The sequence below is a fragment of the Sturnira hondurensis genome, unplaced genomic scaffold (genome assembly GCF_014824575.4).
Source record: "Sturnira hondurensis isolate 20B ecotype Veracruz unplaced genomic scaffold, ASM1482457v3 Scaffold0021765, whole genome shotgun sequence".
Taxonomy (NCBI): Eukaryota; Metazoa; Chordata; class Mammalia; order Chiroptera; family Phyllostomidae; genus Sturnira; species Sturnira hondurensis.
In genome coordinates, this window is record NW_028094396.1 from 2,273,476 (window position 1) to 2,288,359 (window position 14,884).

Genomic DNA, 14,884 nt, shown 5'->3' on the forward strand with positions numbered 1-14,884 from the left:
CCAGCAGTGGGAAACACCACGGTTGAGAACTGCTGTGTCAGAGACTAAGCCACCTTCACACATAGGAACACAGGTCCTCCTCTACAGCTCTCTCCCTCTGCTCTACATCTTTCCCAGTGACCCTACACAAGCTATTGATGGCCCTGGGGGAGGAGTTAATTCTCCACTAGAGGTATCAGAAAGCAGGAAGGCAGGTTCAGCCTCAGATGTTGAGTTCAAATTCCTGCTTTGTCACTTCCCAGCTCTGTGACTTTGGGCAATTACTTATCTATTTGTACCTCAGTTTCCTTATCTGTAGAACACATAATAAGTGGTATCTCTTTCATGGAGCTGTGATAATTAAATGAAATAATGCATGTTAAGTACTTAGTACAATAAATATTTGCTATCATTATTATGGTATTTGAGAAGTCAAGAGAGGTCAGCTAACATCAGCATAAATCTGAGAAATCAAAGCTCTGGGAATTATTACATTGCATAAGTTCTGGGGGAGGAAAGACAATGGCAGTGAATAGAGATCTTTTCATGTGAAACAGCAAGAAATAGAATCTTTTAATGGGAAGTAGCACCAGGGTGAGTCAGAAGCATCAGCAATGAGGAATCAGCCTGGTCCTGGGATATGGGAATGTGTCTGCCACAAAAACACTGCTCTGCACCATTTTCTATTAATTGCTTAGTGCTGACAGCCCCTCCCCTCCCTGTCCTACCTGGAGAAGCCCATGAGGACCCAATTGCCTGGGTGCTGGGTCACATCCCACTGCATCCCACCACTTTGGTAGAGGAACAGGGCGAAGGACCTGCTTCCGTCTGTGGAGAGGATGGCCTGGTAGGTGCTGGTCTGGGGGTTGGTGGGAGACAAACAAGGAGGTGCCTGTGAGAGAGCTGGAATGTCATCCCCGATGTCCCATCATTCATCCCACACCAGTGCCTCGATGCATACGTCACCTTTTCCTGACCTACCTAGAGGAAAGGCATGGGCTTAACATGCTGACAAGTTTGGGAGAGTGTAGGACACCTTTCACTCTTGGTGTCAAAGCACCTAGCATGGTAGATTTGCCTTCTTTGTGACTTCTTTGCAGGAAGGGGTCATAAAAGGCTCTGGGTTAGAAATCAGTCAGAAGACAATTTGTACAAGACAGAATCAGGAACCTGAGAGATTAGCCAAGACACCAGAGAGCTGGGAGAGGCCTATGTAGCTTCCTCAGGGACACTTAAGGACATTATGCAAATGTCTCCTCAACCTGAATGGTGAGGAGAACCACAACAGGTGAGACTGGAGGTTCTCTGGAGGCGAATGCCAAGCACTGTGCTTGTATGAAGTAGGTAATCAATGAACTTGTTGAACCAGTGAAGAGACAAGTGACTTTAGACAGGACACAAGGAAGAACTTCTGACTGTAAGAGCTGTGTATCCCCAGAGGGAAGACTAGGGGGATTATGTGGTGTGCCACTTTCCATTGGAGAGCTTACAGTTGAGAGCCAGCATTTGAAGTCAGAAAAACCTTGGTTCTGGGCCTGACTTTGTTATTTGCTAGCTGGGTGACCTTGTGCAAGTTGCTTAACCTCTCTAAATATTATCTTTCTCGTCTCTAAAATAGGTGTAATATTATCAGGTTGAGCCATATAAAACTGCCAATAGCCAGCCATTTTGACTGACAAAAATTCCATTTCCTAAATTTCAGCCTCCTAATATCCAGTGATCTGGGTTGCTGAGTTCACAAGAGTAAAGTGTTGGGGCGGCCTGGTGCATGGTAAGTGCTCAGCATCAAGGTGGGGGTGGGCAGGAGTGCAGTAATCAGGGATCTGTCCTTGAGTCAGAGAGGGTTTTAGAAGACCGGCCCTTGTCTGATTTNAAAATAGGTGTAATATTATCAGGTTGAGCCATATAAAACTGCCAATAGCCAGACATTTTGACTGACAAAAATTCCATTTCCTAAATTTCAGCCTCCTAATATCCAGTGATCTGGGTTGCTGAGTTCACAAGAGTAAAGTGTTGGGGCAGCCTGGTGCATGGTAAGTGCTCAGCATCAAGGTGGGGGTGGGCAGGAGTGCAGTAATCAGGGATCTGTCCTTGAGTCAGAGAGGGTTTTAGAAGACCGGCCCTTGTCTGATTTCCAGATGCGTCATAGGGAGCTGTCCATCAGTGCACTCACCCCATAGGTCCACTGGGCAGGATAGGCAGAGGCATTGACCCATGTGACCTTTAGGGTCCACCTGGCTTTGTAGTTCCAGGTGTTTGTAAACTTTTCAATCCAAGATTCCACCTGCTGGACTACAACTGGTTTGTAGTCATCATAGAGTGTCTCATATTCCTAGGAAAGGCAGGCAGATAAGGACAAGAAAATGAGGGTCCCAGCTCAATACTCCCAAAGGACCCCATTTCTACATGGTGATGCTGTTTACCTTAGTCTACCCACATATGGCATTCTTTCCTCCTCCAGACCTACATTTCCAGGTAGCTCCTTAGATCTTAAGATCAATTCGTGTTGGGCAGTAGGGAAGCCTGAGGTGTGTGGAGTGGAGAGTCAAGGCCCAGGAACCTAAGTCTTATGGACCTGAACTCATGCATCTCTTAGCACAAATTGGCTCTGACAGTGTTAACCACCTGTGCCTACTTGAACCTCCTCAGGTCCAACTGAAGGCTCCTTGAGGACAGGCATGTGTTTCTCCATCTTTGGACCTTCTCCAGTGCTTTGTCTAAGGCAGGTGCACAGCCTACATTCGTCTGCAGGAGCTTTTGTTACCTGCTACCACTGACTGGAATCATTAACCCGATCCAGGAGCTCACTCAGGGGCCCTCCTTGACTCAGGCTTGGTAGGCAAGACCCCTACAGCCTTATTCTAAACTAAAACCCTGGATTGCCCACCCCCATCCCTGTCACCTGCAGACCTTCTCACGGTGGTGTTGGGGTATTCCTGAGTTTGCATAATAGTCCTAACCTGCTTCCTCCCCACTCTCATATTTAAGCACCAATCCTTGTCCAAACCAAGCCCAGCTCTGAAAGCAGTAACTCGTGCACCACCTTCCACACAGCCCTTTGTCTCTCCTTGCTGACTTCTGGGAGATTCTGAATGCCATACTTTGAAAGGCCCACCTGGTAAAATATGGTTCCCTGGTGGCTGGAGAAATCAGCATCGCCCCAGAATGGAGCCACAATGGCCAGCTGGTCCTTGTCCGTGAAGCCTCTAAGGGGAGGGTTGGGGTAGGCAAAAATCTGGTACTCTGATTCCGGGAAAATGATCTGACCATTATCTGTGAACTGGGCACAAAGGTTCTTCCAGTTAGCATTCAGGGAGGGAGGCAGAGCAGTCTAGCAACAGCTCCTCAGAAGTATGACCCCCAAGGGCCTCACTGGGTAGCACTTCAGGTGTGTCAATAACCTCTGGAAGGTCATGTCATTCATCCCCATGCTTGCTGGGAGAGCCACTTTTCCTAATTCTCACACAAATATGCTTCATCCTCAGGACATTGCTACTGAAGTTCTTCCTAAGGTGCTAGGTTTTGTCTGGCCTCAACAGCAGCACCATCTATAGACCAGCTTGTCACAGAGCAGACTCCTCTGGGTAAATCCCTTGGGCACCATCCTGAAGCTGGTGCCACATCAGATGGGGCTAAATGACTAAAACCCTCACTCCATCACTTTCATAGAATTACAAACAATGTAAACAGCATCAAACAGTTGTTTCCCAAATGGAGCTTTCTGTTCATAAAAAGGGCCCTGAAGAAATGGCAGAGAGCTTACTGGGCCCCAGGATCTCTTTACTGTGGTAGACACTTTTGCTCATGTGACTAGGCAAGCCTCGCCTGGCTCAGTGTCTGCCTTGGCTGACGCTCTGCTATTAAAGACTGTGCATGCAAACTGAGCCAGAGGCAGAGAGACAGTAGGTGTTGCTAACAAGTGTTGCTTTCCTTCTCCCTTCCTTTCCATCAGGATCATGGTCACAGTCACAGGGCCATCTTGAAGCATTGGAGAGTGAACCAGAGCCCAGGGAACACAGGTCTCAAGTCCTTCCCTTTGGGCTGCCGCCAGGGACTCACGTAGAGGAAATCTCGGAGAGAGGAGCCAAAAGGGAAGCCAATCTGGGGCTTGAAGACCGGTGAGGTGAAGTCTACTCTCCTCCTGATAAACTCCTGGTCTCTAACATGTGGCCCGTAGGGGAAGAGGAGAACACCTGGACCAGAAGAAAGAAAAGCAGAAAGTTCTCATGGGCTCCCACTTTATTCTGGCCGACAGGGATCCCCAGAGTGTTTCCCTGGCTCCTCCTCTACCCTGTCTTCTGTTCCCTTAACTAGGAGCCATCAAGTTGTCCTCTCTCCACTTTTCCTCTTTGAACTGGTATTGTCATTTTTCCCCAGCTTGGAGAAAATCAAGTCCTGCTGTCAGAATACCAACAAATTATTCTGCATCCGTTATGCTACTCACAATTGTTTTAAAGGGGGAAAGACAAAACTCCTCCAATGCAGTGCAGTTGAGTACTTGAAAGATCACTTCATAGAATGAGACATTTCCTGAGATGGTATTTCTCTAGATAAACTTGAAGATGCCCTAGAATTTGTTCTAGGACCCCCTAGAGGTCCTTGGGTGGTTTGAGAAACTCTATCCTAAACATTTCTCAAATGAGTCTCCTTTCCATACCTGGTGTTGCTTGGAATTCACAGCAATCTCTACATTGCTCTCCTGGCCTGTGAATCCATCCTCCACCCCAGACACCATAGCACCATTTGTAAATGCAAATCCAACCACACATTCCCTGGTTCCCATTATCCACAAGATTCCCTTACATCACAGCCTCACATCTCAATACTCTTCACCTTACTTCCAGCAACCCCCCTCCATGCTTTGGGGATCTTCTCCCCATGCTATACTGAGACTGTTTCTTACATCTATGCCTTTATTCCAGCTGTTCAGGCCCTCCTGCTGGCTCGGAGCATTTCCTCTTCCCCAGCTGCTATTCATTCTTTTCGGGGAACCTCCTCATCACCTTGAACCCACCCCCACATCCCTTAGGGGCCCTTCATTGTGTGTGCCCGATACTCTGGGCTTATTCCTGTAACTTCACCTACTGAGGCAGCAGACCTGTCTCTTGCTGGACAGCACCTTGATCATTTCTCTATCTTTACCTCCTACTCCAGTTCCATGTACAAAGCCAGCCCTCAGCACCCAACTCTGATGCTGTCTCATTGTTCCCTGTGAGGCCCTTCTGACGTGAAAGAGCAGAATCTAGGAGCAAGCAGGCTGAGACTGAGCATTCAATTACATCATCCTATAATGAAGACATGGGGAGAAGCTTGATTTCCCATGGCCCAAAGGGGGCAGTGGAGGTATCCACAGAACTTACCACAGGGGCCCTCATTGGGAGCTCCAATCCAGCTGCCACAACTACAAGCTCCACATCTAGCTCAATGCTCTCCATGTCAGGGCAGAAAAGTCCTGGCTCTGTGGGATCACTTACCTTTCTCGGGACTGATAGGGACTGGGGTAACTGTTGAGCGTGTGCTTGTGGACGTGCTGGGAGTGGAGGTTATAAGGGCCTGGGAAGTTGTTGAAGGTACTGATGTTGCTGTGATTCTCTCACTGTCTGTTCTCAGTGAGGTTGTGATTGCTCCTGGCATGGAGGGAGAGAAGACTGGAGTGGGTCTTAACAGTCACAGAGTAGCAGAGTCAAAAAGTCATAGACTTAAAGAACTGGAAGAGAGAACTAGAAACCCTTTTGTCTTTCTTCTGATCATACCCAACCACTCCCTGCAGGTAAGCAGTTGTCTGGTTGGGCAGAGAGAATGGTGACCTTGTCACCCACCACACCCTCATTCACTTCATCTTCTGTGGACCTTACCTCAGTCCTAACCAGGTTGATAATAACATGGTTTGTTAACTCACCATCCTCTCTCAAGCACTCTCATAGGCCAGACTGAGCAAATGGGGCCAGATTGAGTAAGAGGCCAAGACACTGGGGTCCCCTCCTACCTGATGTCTCAGTCTTCACGGTGGAACCTGAGGGTGCTGTGGATGGCGAGAAAGTGCTGATACCAGATAGGAGTGTGGGGTGACCTGTGAATATGGTGGTGGAGGTCCAGGTGACTGCAGGGCCAGGGGCTGCTTGAGAGAATAAAGAATTACTGGTTGAAGAACAGAAACTCAGTATGGTCTGGGCTTTGCTCACATTACCAGAAGAAGTAGAGTCAGAGAAAGCATTGCCTGTTAATGGCTGCAGTGTAGGCAAGATAGTCTCAGAATACTTAGATGCTGAAGAGGTATCAGGGGTGGTCTTGATTAAAGGGTAAGTTGTATGTGGAAATGACAAAGTCAGTGTGGATCCAGCTATGCTGTTGTGATTACTTGTAGAACTCATATATGCTGACCTTGTAGTAGAGTTGGTAGTGGAGGCTACCATTTGAACAGTTGCAGGATGCTCAGAGGTGGGTGTGCTTGACTTACTCACTGAGGATGTTGGGACTTGCATGGTATTTGTTACTGCCAGGAGTTGCTGCCAGACTCTACAGTGGTAATGACCACTGTGGTCATGTTTTCATGGATGAGTGAGCTTGAGGTTGTTGTCATAACTTCTCCACTTCTGGACAAAGTAGTCAAAGGAGAACGAGAGGCTGCCTCACTCAGGGTGGTAGAACTGTCTGTAGTTGGCCTTTCAGTTGCCCCAAATGACCAAGTTGGCATTGCTGTTTGGGTCCTGTGGCTGCCTCTGACTGGGTTTGAGATTATTGTTGTGCTGGCCCTTGAAGGTGACAGAGTATGGGTAACAGTTTGTGGAGATGTGTACACATTTGGTGTGAATGGAAGTGTGACTGTTGAGAAGGTGTTAGTCATCTGGGGGATGGAACTGATAGTTTCAGGTCCTCCAGTGGTTCCTGTACTTTGAGTCTGAGCTATCTTGGAAATAGCTGATGTTCCCTGAGGAGAGGTGATGGAAGAAGTTAGGGTTGACTGTCTTGTTGGTCTCCCGGTTGTTGAGACCTCAGAGATGATGGTAGAATTGGTGTTGGGAACAATAGTCGGCATGATTGCCATAGTTCCTAGAGTAGTCTCATGACTGGTTGCAGTGGACAATTCAGTTGTAGACTGAGTTGTGTAGCTTCCCCTGGAGAAAGTTGGAGAGAAACTCTTGATCTTATCTGAGATGAATGTTTTTGAGGAAACACTTCCTGAAGTTGTTTGGCTACTTGCATAGAGAAAGAAGCTGTAGCTATGCCCACCAAGGTGGTTTCCATCACCAAAGAGGCCATTGTGCTGGTGAGTGGTTCCCTAGTGGTCACCATGTCTTGAAACTGGTGGATCTGGAAAATGGCTGATGTTGTGTCAGGTGAGGTTCTGGTAACAGGAAATGTTTGATGGTCCTCCTGGGCCTGTCAGTGTAAACACTACAGAGGTGGACTGAAGAATGGTGCTTGTTATGGAAAATGATATGTCTCCTGAGGTTCCCAGGGTGGTGTCAGGGCTGCTTGGTGCTGTACACAATTCTGTGGTAGGAGCAGTGACCTGAGTTGTGTGACTTTCCTTGAAGGGTGCTGGGGTGAATGTCACTTCACCTGCATTGGATGTATCCTGAGGAACATTTTCTGAGAATGAATGTCCAGTTGGTTTGAATGAAGAAGTTGCAGATTTGACTGCCTTGATTGTGTTTGTCATTGGAGAGACTAAACTTGTGGTTTGTGATTCTTGTGTGGTCTGTGTGCCTTGAGTGTGATCTATCTCGGGAATAATTGATGATTCTTGAGGAGAGGTGGTGGTAGAGAGTGGTGCTAACTGCCTTGTTGGGCCTACTGTTACAGATTGTTGAGATGAATGTCTACTGGTACTGATGAAGGAGATGCAGATTAGACTTTTGGTGGTTTGAGTCACACTGGAGCCTGTGCTTCTGACACAAGTATCTACAGTTGTCCCTGTGCCTTGTGACCAGTGAGTCTGGGAAAGTGCTATGGAAAGTGTTTCCTGAGGAGATATGCTCAGATAGGGGTATGTGATTAGCTCTCCCCATTCACCTATTGTTGAGACTTTAGAAGTAACCCAGGAAATTGTGTTAGCTGTAGAAGTAGATATGTTTTCTGTGACCAGTATAGTGGCAGCTACTGGTGTTGAAAACACTTCTTTTTGTGACCGAGTGACATGGCTATCAATGAAGAATGAAGAAGTAGAGGGTTGTTTCACTGGGAGTGAATGTTTCATGAAAAATATCTGTAAATTATGAGCTGCTGTTACATGGCCACCCCATCATCTTTATGCCTTTGTTCTGGTGGGTGTGGAAAACTGTAGATAATTTTGGAGATGAAGAACTGATAGAGAGTGGCCACTGACAGAACATCTGACGACCATGTTGTAGAAACTTTAGAAGTAAATGAAAGAAAACTTCTAGATACAGAGAGCGATGCCTCCCTGGTGTTATTCACTGTAGTATATTTTAAGGTTGGTGCAGTCAACATTTCAGATGTTGACAGAACTGTGTTGCTGACACTGAAGAAAGATGAAGGAGTTGTTTCACCAGAAGAGGAGGTTACCAGAGAAATGCTCCCAGACAGAGTATGTTCACTTGGTAAAAAGAAAGAAGTTTATGTGCCCACTACTGTGATTTCACTGAATCCAGGTTCTACAGTGGTTTCCATGACCTCAGTCCAGTAGTTCTGAGAAGATGCCGGTGTGTCCTGAGTAGATGTAATGAAGGGGGAAGCTTTGGATTGTCCCTCTAATACAGTTGTCACTGATACTGCTAAGGTGACTGCACCAATACTTTCACTTGCAGGTAGTGGTATGTATATTGTGTTTCTTACAGTGGTATAGGTTGAAACTGCTACTGTGAAAATATCTGGTGATGTCAAAGATGTAATGCTGACATTGGAAACAAATAAAGTGCTTGTTTGATCAGTAGTGGTTCTATCCTGAGAAATGCCTTCTGTAAAAGTGTGTTCACTTGTGGAAGATAAAGGAATGCTATTGCTGAGATTCCACTGGTTGGAGATTCCCTGTTGATCTCCATGCTCTGAGTCATATGGTCATGATAAAAATGCTGATGTGTACAGACTAGAGACGCTGAAAGAGGATGCTATTGCTACTTCATTTACATCACCACTCTCTGAGACTGCTGAGGTGACTGCAGTGAAAGCTATAGTTACACACAGTAACATGTCCTCTATTTTCCCAAAACTGGAGTGAGGTGAGGCAGGTTCCCCCACCATTAGAGAAGTTGTCAGTGGTGTGCGGCTGATATGAGAATGGTATGTAGTGGATGTCTCACCCAAACTGAATGACTACTGAGTAACAACGTTTCCAGTACATGAGGAAGAAGGACCTGAAATGCTCATATCTGGGTTTCTGATATTTGTAATTCCTTGGTGGTCTCAGTGCTCTTATGGTGCTGACTCAAGAAACGGGCAGCTGTGTCCTGAACAGAAGTCCGGAAACATGGAGCTGTTGTGTTTCTATATACCTCCATTGTCTCTGACACTGTGAGGGGTCTGACTAGATGTCATACTTACAGAGTGTGGAATATCCTCTGTTTACTCAAAAGACAATTATATTGAGTTTGACACTATCATAATTTCAGACAAGATGAGATGTGTGTCTCTTATAGTAGAATGAAATGAAGTGGTGCTCTCACCTGAATAGGATGTCTCCTGAGTAACCCGTGAAGTAACATTGTTTCCACTTGGTGAGGATGAAGAGGCTGTTGTGCTCCCCCGGGTGACAATGCTACTTTCTGCTTTCTTGGAGGTCTCACTGCTCTCAGTGAAGTGGTTCTGTGAAGAAGCTGGTGTATCTTGAGTAGAAGTGCTGGAAGAGAATGATGTCCTATTTCCATGTCCTTGAGTATTCTCTGAGACTGCTGAGGTGGGTGGAGTGGAAGTCGAAGATTCAGAGAGTGATACATCCTCTGTGTTAATAACTGTAGTGTTTGTGGCCAGTGGGGATGTCATCTTTTCTGATGTTGACAGATGTGTGCCTCTGACAGTAGAATGGGATGAAGTGGTGGTCTCACCTGAATAAGGTGTCTCCTGAGTAACCAGTGTACTAACATTCTTTCCACTTGGTGAGGATAAGGGGGCTGTTGGGCTCACTCCAGTGACCATGCTCGTTTCCACTTTCTTGGAGGTCTCACTACTCTCAGATAAGTAGTTCTGTGAAGAAGCTGGTGTATCCTGAGTGGAAGTGCTGGAAGAGGATGCTGTGGTGTTTCCATGTTTTCCAGTTGTCTCTGAGACTGCTGAGGTGGCTGGAGTGGAAGCTGTAGTAACAGAAAGTGACGTGTCCTCTGTGTTAACAACTGTAGTGTATGTGACTGTTGGAGCTGTCCTCATTTCTGATGTTGTCAGATATGTGTCTCTGATAGTAGAATGGGATGAAGTGGCAGTCTCGCCAGAATAGGATGTCTCTTGAATAACAAGGAGAGTAACATTGTTTCCGCTTGGTGAGAATGAGGAGGCTGTTGGGCTCCCTCCAGTGACAATGCTGCTTTCTGGTTCCTTTGAGGTCTCACTGCTCTCAGTGAAGTGTTTCAGGGAAGAAGTTGGTGTATTCTGAGTGGAAGTGCTGAAAGAGGATGCTGTTGCATTTCCATGGTTTTCAGTTGTCTCTGAGACTGCTGAGGTGGCTGGAGTGGAAGTTGTCATTCCAGAAAGTGAGGTGTCCTCTGTGTTAAAAGCTGTAGTGTATGTGGCTGGTGGAGCTGTCATTGTTTCTGATGTTTTCAGATGTGTGTCTCTGACAATGGAATGAAATGAAGTGGTTGTATCATCTGTGTGGGGTGTCTGCTGAGTAACCCATGAAGTGACATTGTTTCCACTTGGTGAGGATGAGGGGGCTGTTGTGCTCCCTTCAGTGACAATGCTGCTTTCTGCTTCCATGGTGGTCTCACTGCTCTCAGTGAAGTGTTTCTGGGAAGAAGCTGGTGTACCCTGAGTAGGAGTGCTGGAAGAGGATGCTGTGGTGTTTCCATGTCCCTGAATTTTCTCCGAGAGTCCTGAGGTGACTGGAGTGGCAGTTATAGTTACAGAAAGTGACGTGTCCTCTGTGTTAACAACGGTAGTGTGTGTGGCTGTTGGAGCTGTCATCCTTTCTGAGGTTGTCTGATGTGTGTCTCTGACAGTGGAATAGGATGAAGCAGTGGTCTCACCAGAATATGGTGTCTGCTGAGTAGCCCGTGAAGTAACATTGTTTGCACTTGGTGAGGATGAGGGGGCTGTTGTGCTCCCTTCAGTGACAGTGCGGCTTTCTGCTTCCATAGTGGTCTTACTGCTCTCAGTGAAGTGTTTCAGGGAAGAAGCTGGTGTATCCTGAGTAGGAGTACTGGAAGAGGATATTGTGGTGTTTCCATGATTTTCAGTTGTCTCTGACACTGCTGAGGTGGCTGGAGTGGAAGTTGTCATTCCAGAAAGTGACGTGTCCTCTGTGTTAACAACGTTAGTGTATGTGGCTGTTGGGGCTGTCATCGTTTCTGATGCTGACAGATGTGTGCCTGTGATGGTAGAATGGGATGAAGTGGTTGTCTCATCTGCATGGGGTGTCTGCTCAGTAACCCAGGAAGTGGCATTGTTTCCACTTGATGAGGATGAGGGGCCTGTTGTGCTCCCTCCAGTGACAATGCTGCTTTCTGCTTCCATAGTGGTCTCACTGCTCTCAGTGAAGTGTTTCTGGGAAGAAGCTGGTGTATCCTGAGTAGTAGTGCTGGAAGAGGATGCTGTGGTGTTTGCATGATTTTCAGTGGTCTCTGACACTGCTGAGGTGGCTGGAGTGGAAGTTGTCATTCCAGAAAGTAACGCGTCCTCTGTGTTAACAATGGTAGTGTATGTGGCTGTTGGGGCTGTCATCGTTTCTGATGCTGTCAGATGTGTGTCTGTGACGGTAGAATGGGATGAAGTGGTTGTCTCATCTGCGTGGGGTGTCTGCTCAGTTACCCGGGAAGTAGCATTGTTTCTACTTGGTGAGGATGAGGGGGCTGTTGTACTCCCTCCAGTGACAATGCTGCTTTCTGCTTCCATGGTGGTCTCACTGCTCTCAGTGAAGTGTTTCTGGGAAGAAGCTGGTGTATCCTGAGGAGGAATGCTGGAAGAGGATGCTGTGGTGTTTCCATGTCCCTGAGTTTTCTCTGAGAGTCCTGAGGTGACTGGAATGGAAGTTGTAGTTACAGAAAGTGACGTGTCCTCTGTGTTAACAACGGTAGTGTATGTGGCTGTTGGGGCTGTCATCGTTTCTGATGCTGTCAGATGTGTGTCTGTGACGGTAGAATGGGATGAAGTGGTGGTGTCACCAGAATAGGATGTCTCCTGAGTAACCAGTGCAGTAACATTGTTTCCACTTGAGGCTGAAGGGGCTGTTGTGCTCCTTCCAATGGCCATGCTGGTTTCTGCCTTCTTGGAGGTCTCACTGCGCTCAGTGACATGGTTCTGGGAAGAAGCTGATGTTACTTGAGTAGAGGTGCTGGAAGAGGATCCTCTATTGTTTTCATGTTTTCCCGTTGTCTCTGAGACTGCCGAGGTGGCTGGAGTGGAAGTTGTTGTTACAGAAAGTGATGTGTCCTCTGTGTTAAAAACTGTAGTGTATGTGGCTGGTAGAGCTGTCATCCTTTCAGAGGTTGTCTGATGTGTGTCTCTGACAGTGGAATAGGATGAAGCAGTGGTCTCACCAGAATATGGTGTCTGCAGAGTAACTGGTGAAGTAACACTGTTTCCACTTGATGAGGATGAGGGGGCTGTTGAACTCCTGCCAGTTACCATGCTGCTTTCTACTTTCTTGGAGGTCTCACTGCTCTCAGTGAAGTGGTTCTGGGAATAAGTGGGTGTATCCTTAGTAGAAGTGCTGGAAGAGGATGCTGTGGTCTTTCCATGTCCCTGAGTTTTCTCTGAGAGTCCTGAGGTGACTGGAGGGGCACTTATAGTTACAGAAAGTGACGTGTCCTCTGTGTTAACAGTGGTAGTGTATGTGGCTGTTGGTGCTGTCATCGTTTCTGATGTTGTCAGATATGTGTCTCTGATAGTAGAATGGGATGAAGTGGTGATCTCACCAGAAAAGGATGTCTCTTGAGTAACAAGTGAAGTAACACTGTTTCCACTTGGTGAGGATGAGGAGGCTGTTGGGCTCCTTCCAGTGACAATGCTGCTTTCTGTGTCCTTGGAGGTCTCCCTGCTCTCAGTGAAGTGGTTCTGGGAAGAAGCTGGTGTATCTTGAGTAGAGGTGCTGGAAGAGGATCCTCTATTGTTTTCATGTTTTCCAGGTGTCCTTGAGACTGCCGAGGTGGCTGGAGTGGAAGATGTTGTTACAGAAAGTGACGTGTCCTCTGTGTTTAAAACTGTAGTGTATGTGGCTAATGGAGGTGTCATCTTTTCTGAGGTTGTCTGATGTGTGTCTCTGACAGTAGCATGGGATGAAGTGGTGGTCTCAGCAGAATAGCGTGTCTGCTGAGTAACTGGTGAAGTAACACTATTTCCACCTGATGAGGATGAGGGGGCTGTTGAACTCCTGCCAGTAATCATGCTGCTTTCTACTTTCTTGGAGGTCTCACTGCTGTCAGTTATGTGGTTCTGGGAAGAAGCTGTTGTATCCTTAGTATAGGTGCTGTGAGAGGATGTTGTTGTGTTTCCATGTACTTTCGTTGTCTCTGAGACTGCTGTGGTTTCTTGAGTCGAAGTTGTTGTTATAGACAGTGACATGTTCTCTCTTTTCCGAACAATTGTGGTTGTTATGTTTGGAGGCATTGTCATTTGTGCTGTTGTCCTATATGTGTGAGTGACACTAGAGTTGAGTGATGTGGTTGTCTCTTGTGAATAGGATGTCTCCTGAGTAACAGGTGAAGTAACAATGGTTTTACTCAATGAGGATGAAGGAGCTGATGTGCTCACTGTTGTGATGGTGCTGGTTTGTGGTTCTTTGGTGCGTGAAATGCTCTCAGTGGAATGGTTTTGTGAAGATGCTTCTTTGTGCCGAGTAGAAATTCTGGAAGAGGTTGCCGTTGCTTGTGTATTTACTTCAGTTTTTACTGAGTTTGTCCAGATGACTGGAGTGGATATTGTAGCTACAGAATGTGTCATTTCATCTAAATTTTTTGTATTGGTTTCTGTCAAAGTTGTTACATTTAACAAATATCCTGTCCCGGGTGATATATGGCTCACATTAAAAGGAGATGTATCGTGAGGAACATTCCTTGTTGTAGTTTGAGTTACTGTGCTGGGATTTCCTTTAAATTAAGAGATAAAGACACATGAGATATTACTTTTGTGTAAGGGGGTAATTTATAACTTGATCATTTTGTGCCTAGGTCATTCTGTATTGTGGTACTCCAGATTGTATGGCTGTAAAGATTTACCTATTTAACCATAGCTAATATTTCTAGCAACACAGGTGGTACCTAATCATAAGTAATTTTGCAGTGAATATCTTTGAGATATTTTTTTGTCTCAATTACCAATTATTTTAGAAGGATAATAATGAAAATATTTTAGTGTATCTCCTAGTTTTTCCATATAAAGCATTAATAGACAAGAACATACACTTCAGTATCAGAATAGTGTTTAAATTATAATATGCATGCATTTCATGTGATCAAGAAAATGAAAAAATTTTGCATATCCTCTATACACATTTATTTAATAGTATAATGGGCACAAGTAGCTTTCTCTCTGTCTCTCCATAGAACTTTTTGTTCTTATCTTTATTCCAGTCTCTATTTCTGCCAGTTTTTTTTCGTTTGTCTTGTAATATCATTCTCCAAAATCTTCCAGTTTTTACTTCCATTGATAATCTTGTGACCTTTTGCCCTTAATTTCTCTCTATTACTTCACTTGAAATGCCCTGAAACTTTCTAGCCTAATAGGACCTTATCTGAACAGAGAGAGAGGAGGAAAGTTGTGAACTGTATATTTGAATCCCAACATACCAACCACTGTT

The 14,884-nt window shown here is 46.0% G+C and overlaps 1 protein-coding gene and 1 long non-coding RNA gene across 4 annotated transcripts in view; one reads left to right on the top strand and one right to left on the bottom strand.

Moving 5' to 3' along the window:
• Window positions 1–14,884, bottom strand: part of MUC4 (mucin 4, cell surface associated) — a 60,439-nt gene that overhangs the window by 19,753 nt on the left and 25,802 nt on the right. The window contains exons 2-10 of one of the 2 annotated variants that reach the window (XM_037033661.1): window positions 12,730–14,174; window positions 10,769–12,351; window positions 9,606–10,012; window positions 5,966–6,094; window positions 5,454–5,606; window positions 4,039–4,172; window positions 3,095–3,259; window positions 2,153–2,311; window positions 708–838 (exon numbers count right to left, since the gene is read on the bottom strand). In XM_037033661.1, the coding sequence (XP_036889556.1) occupies window positions 708–838; window positions 2,153–2,311; window positions 3,095–3,259; window positions 4,039–4,172; window positions 5,454–5,606; window positions 5,966–6,094; window positions 9,606–10,012; window positions 10,769–12,351; window positions 12,730–14,174 (4,306 nt within the window). Of the gene's footprint in view, window positions 1–707; window positions 839–2,152; window positions 2,312–3,094; window positions 3,260–4,038; window positions 4,173–5,453; window positions 5,607–5,965; window positions 6,095–9,605; window positions 10,013–10,768; window positions 12,352–12,408; window positions 12,423–12,729; window positions 14,175–14,884 lie in introns of those variants that run through there. The other variant, XM_037033662.1, reaches the window with a different exon arrangement.
• LOC118978290 (uncharacterized) lies at window positions 11,598–13,293 on the top strand. 2 transcript variants are annotated; one of them, XR_005064683.1, is made up of 4 exons: window positions 11,598–11,662; window positions 12,039–12,103; window positions 12,479–12,856; window positions 13,235–13,293. It is a non-coding gene; the product is annotated as an uncharacterized LOC118978290 (long non-coding RNA). The 2 variants fall into 2 exon arrangements; XR_005064684.1 differs by lacking the exon at window positions 13,235–13,293 and adding an exon at window positions 13,118–13,179 and having other exon boundaries at window positions 12,479–12,739.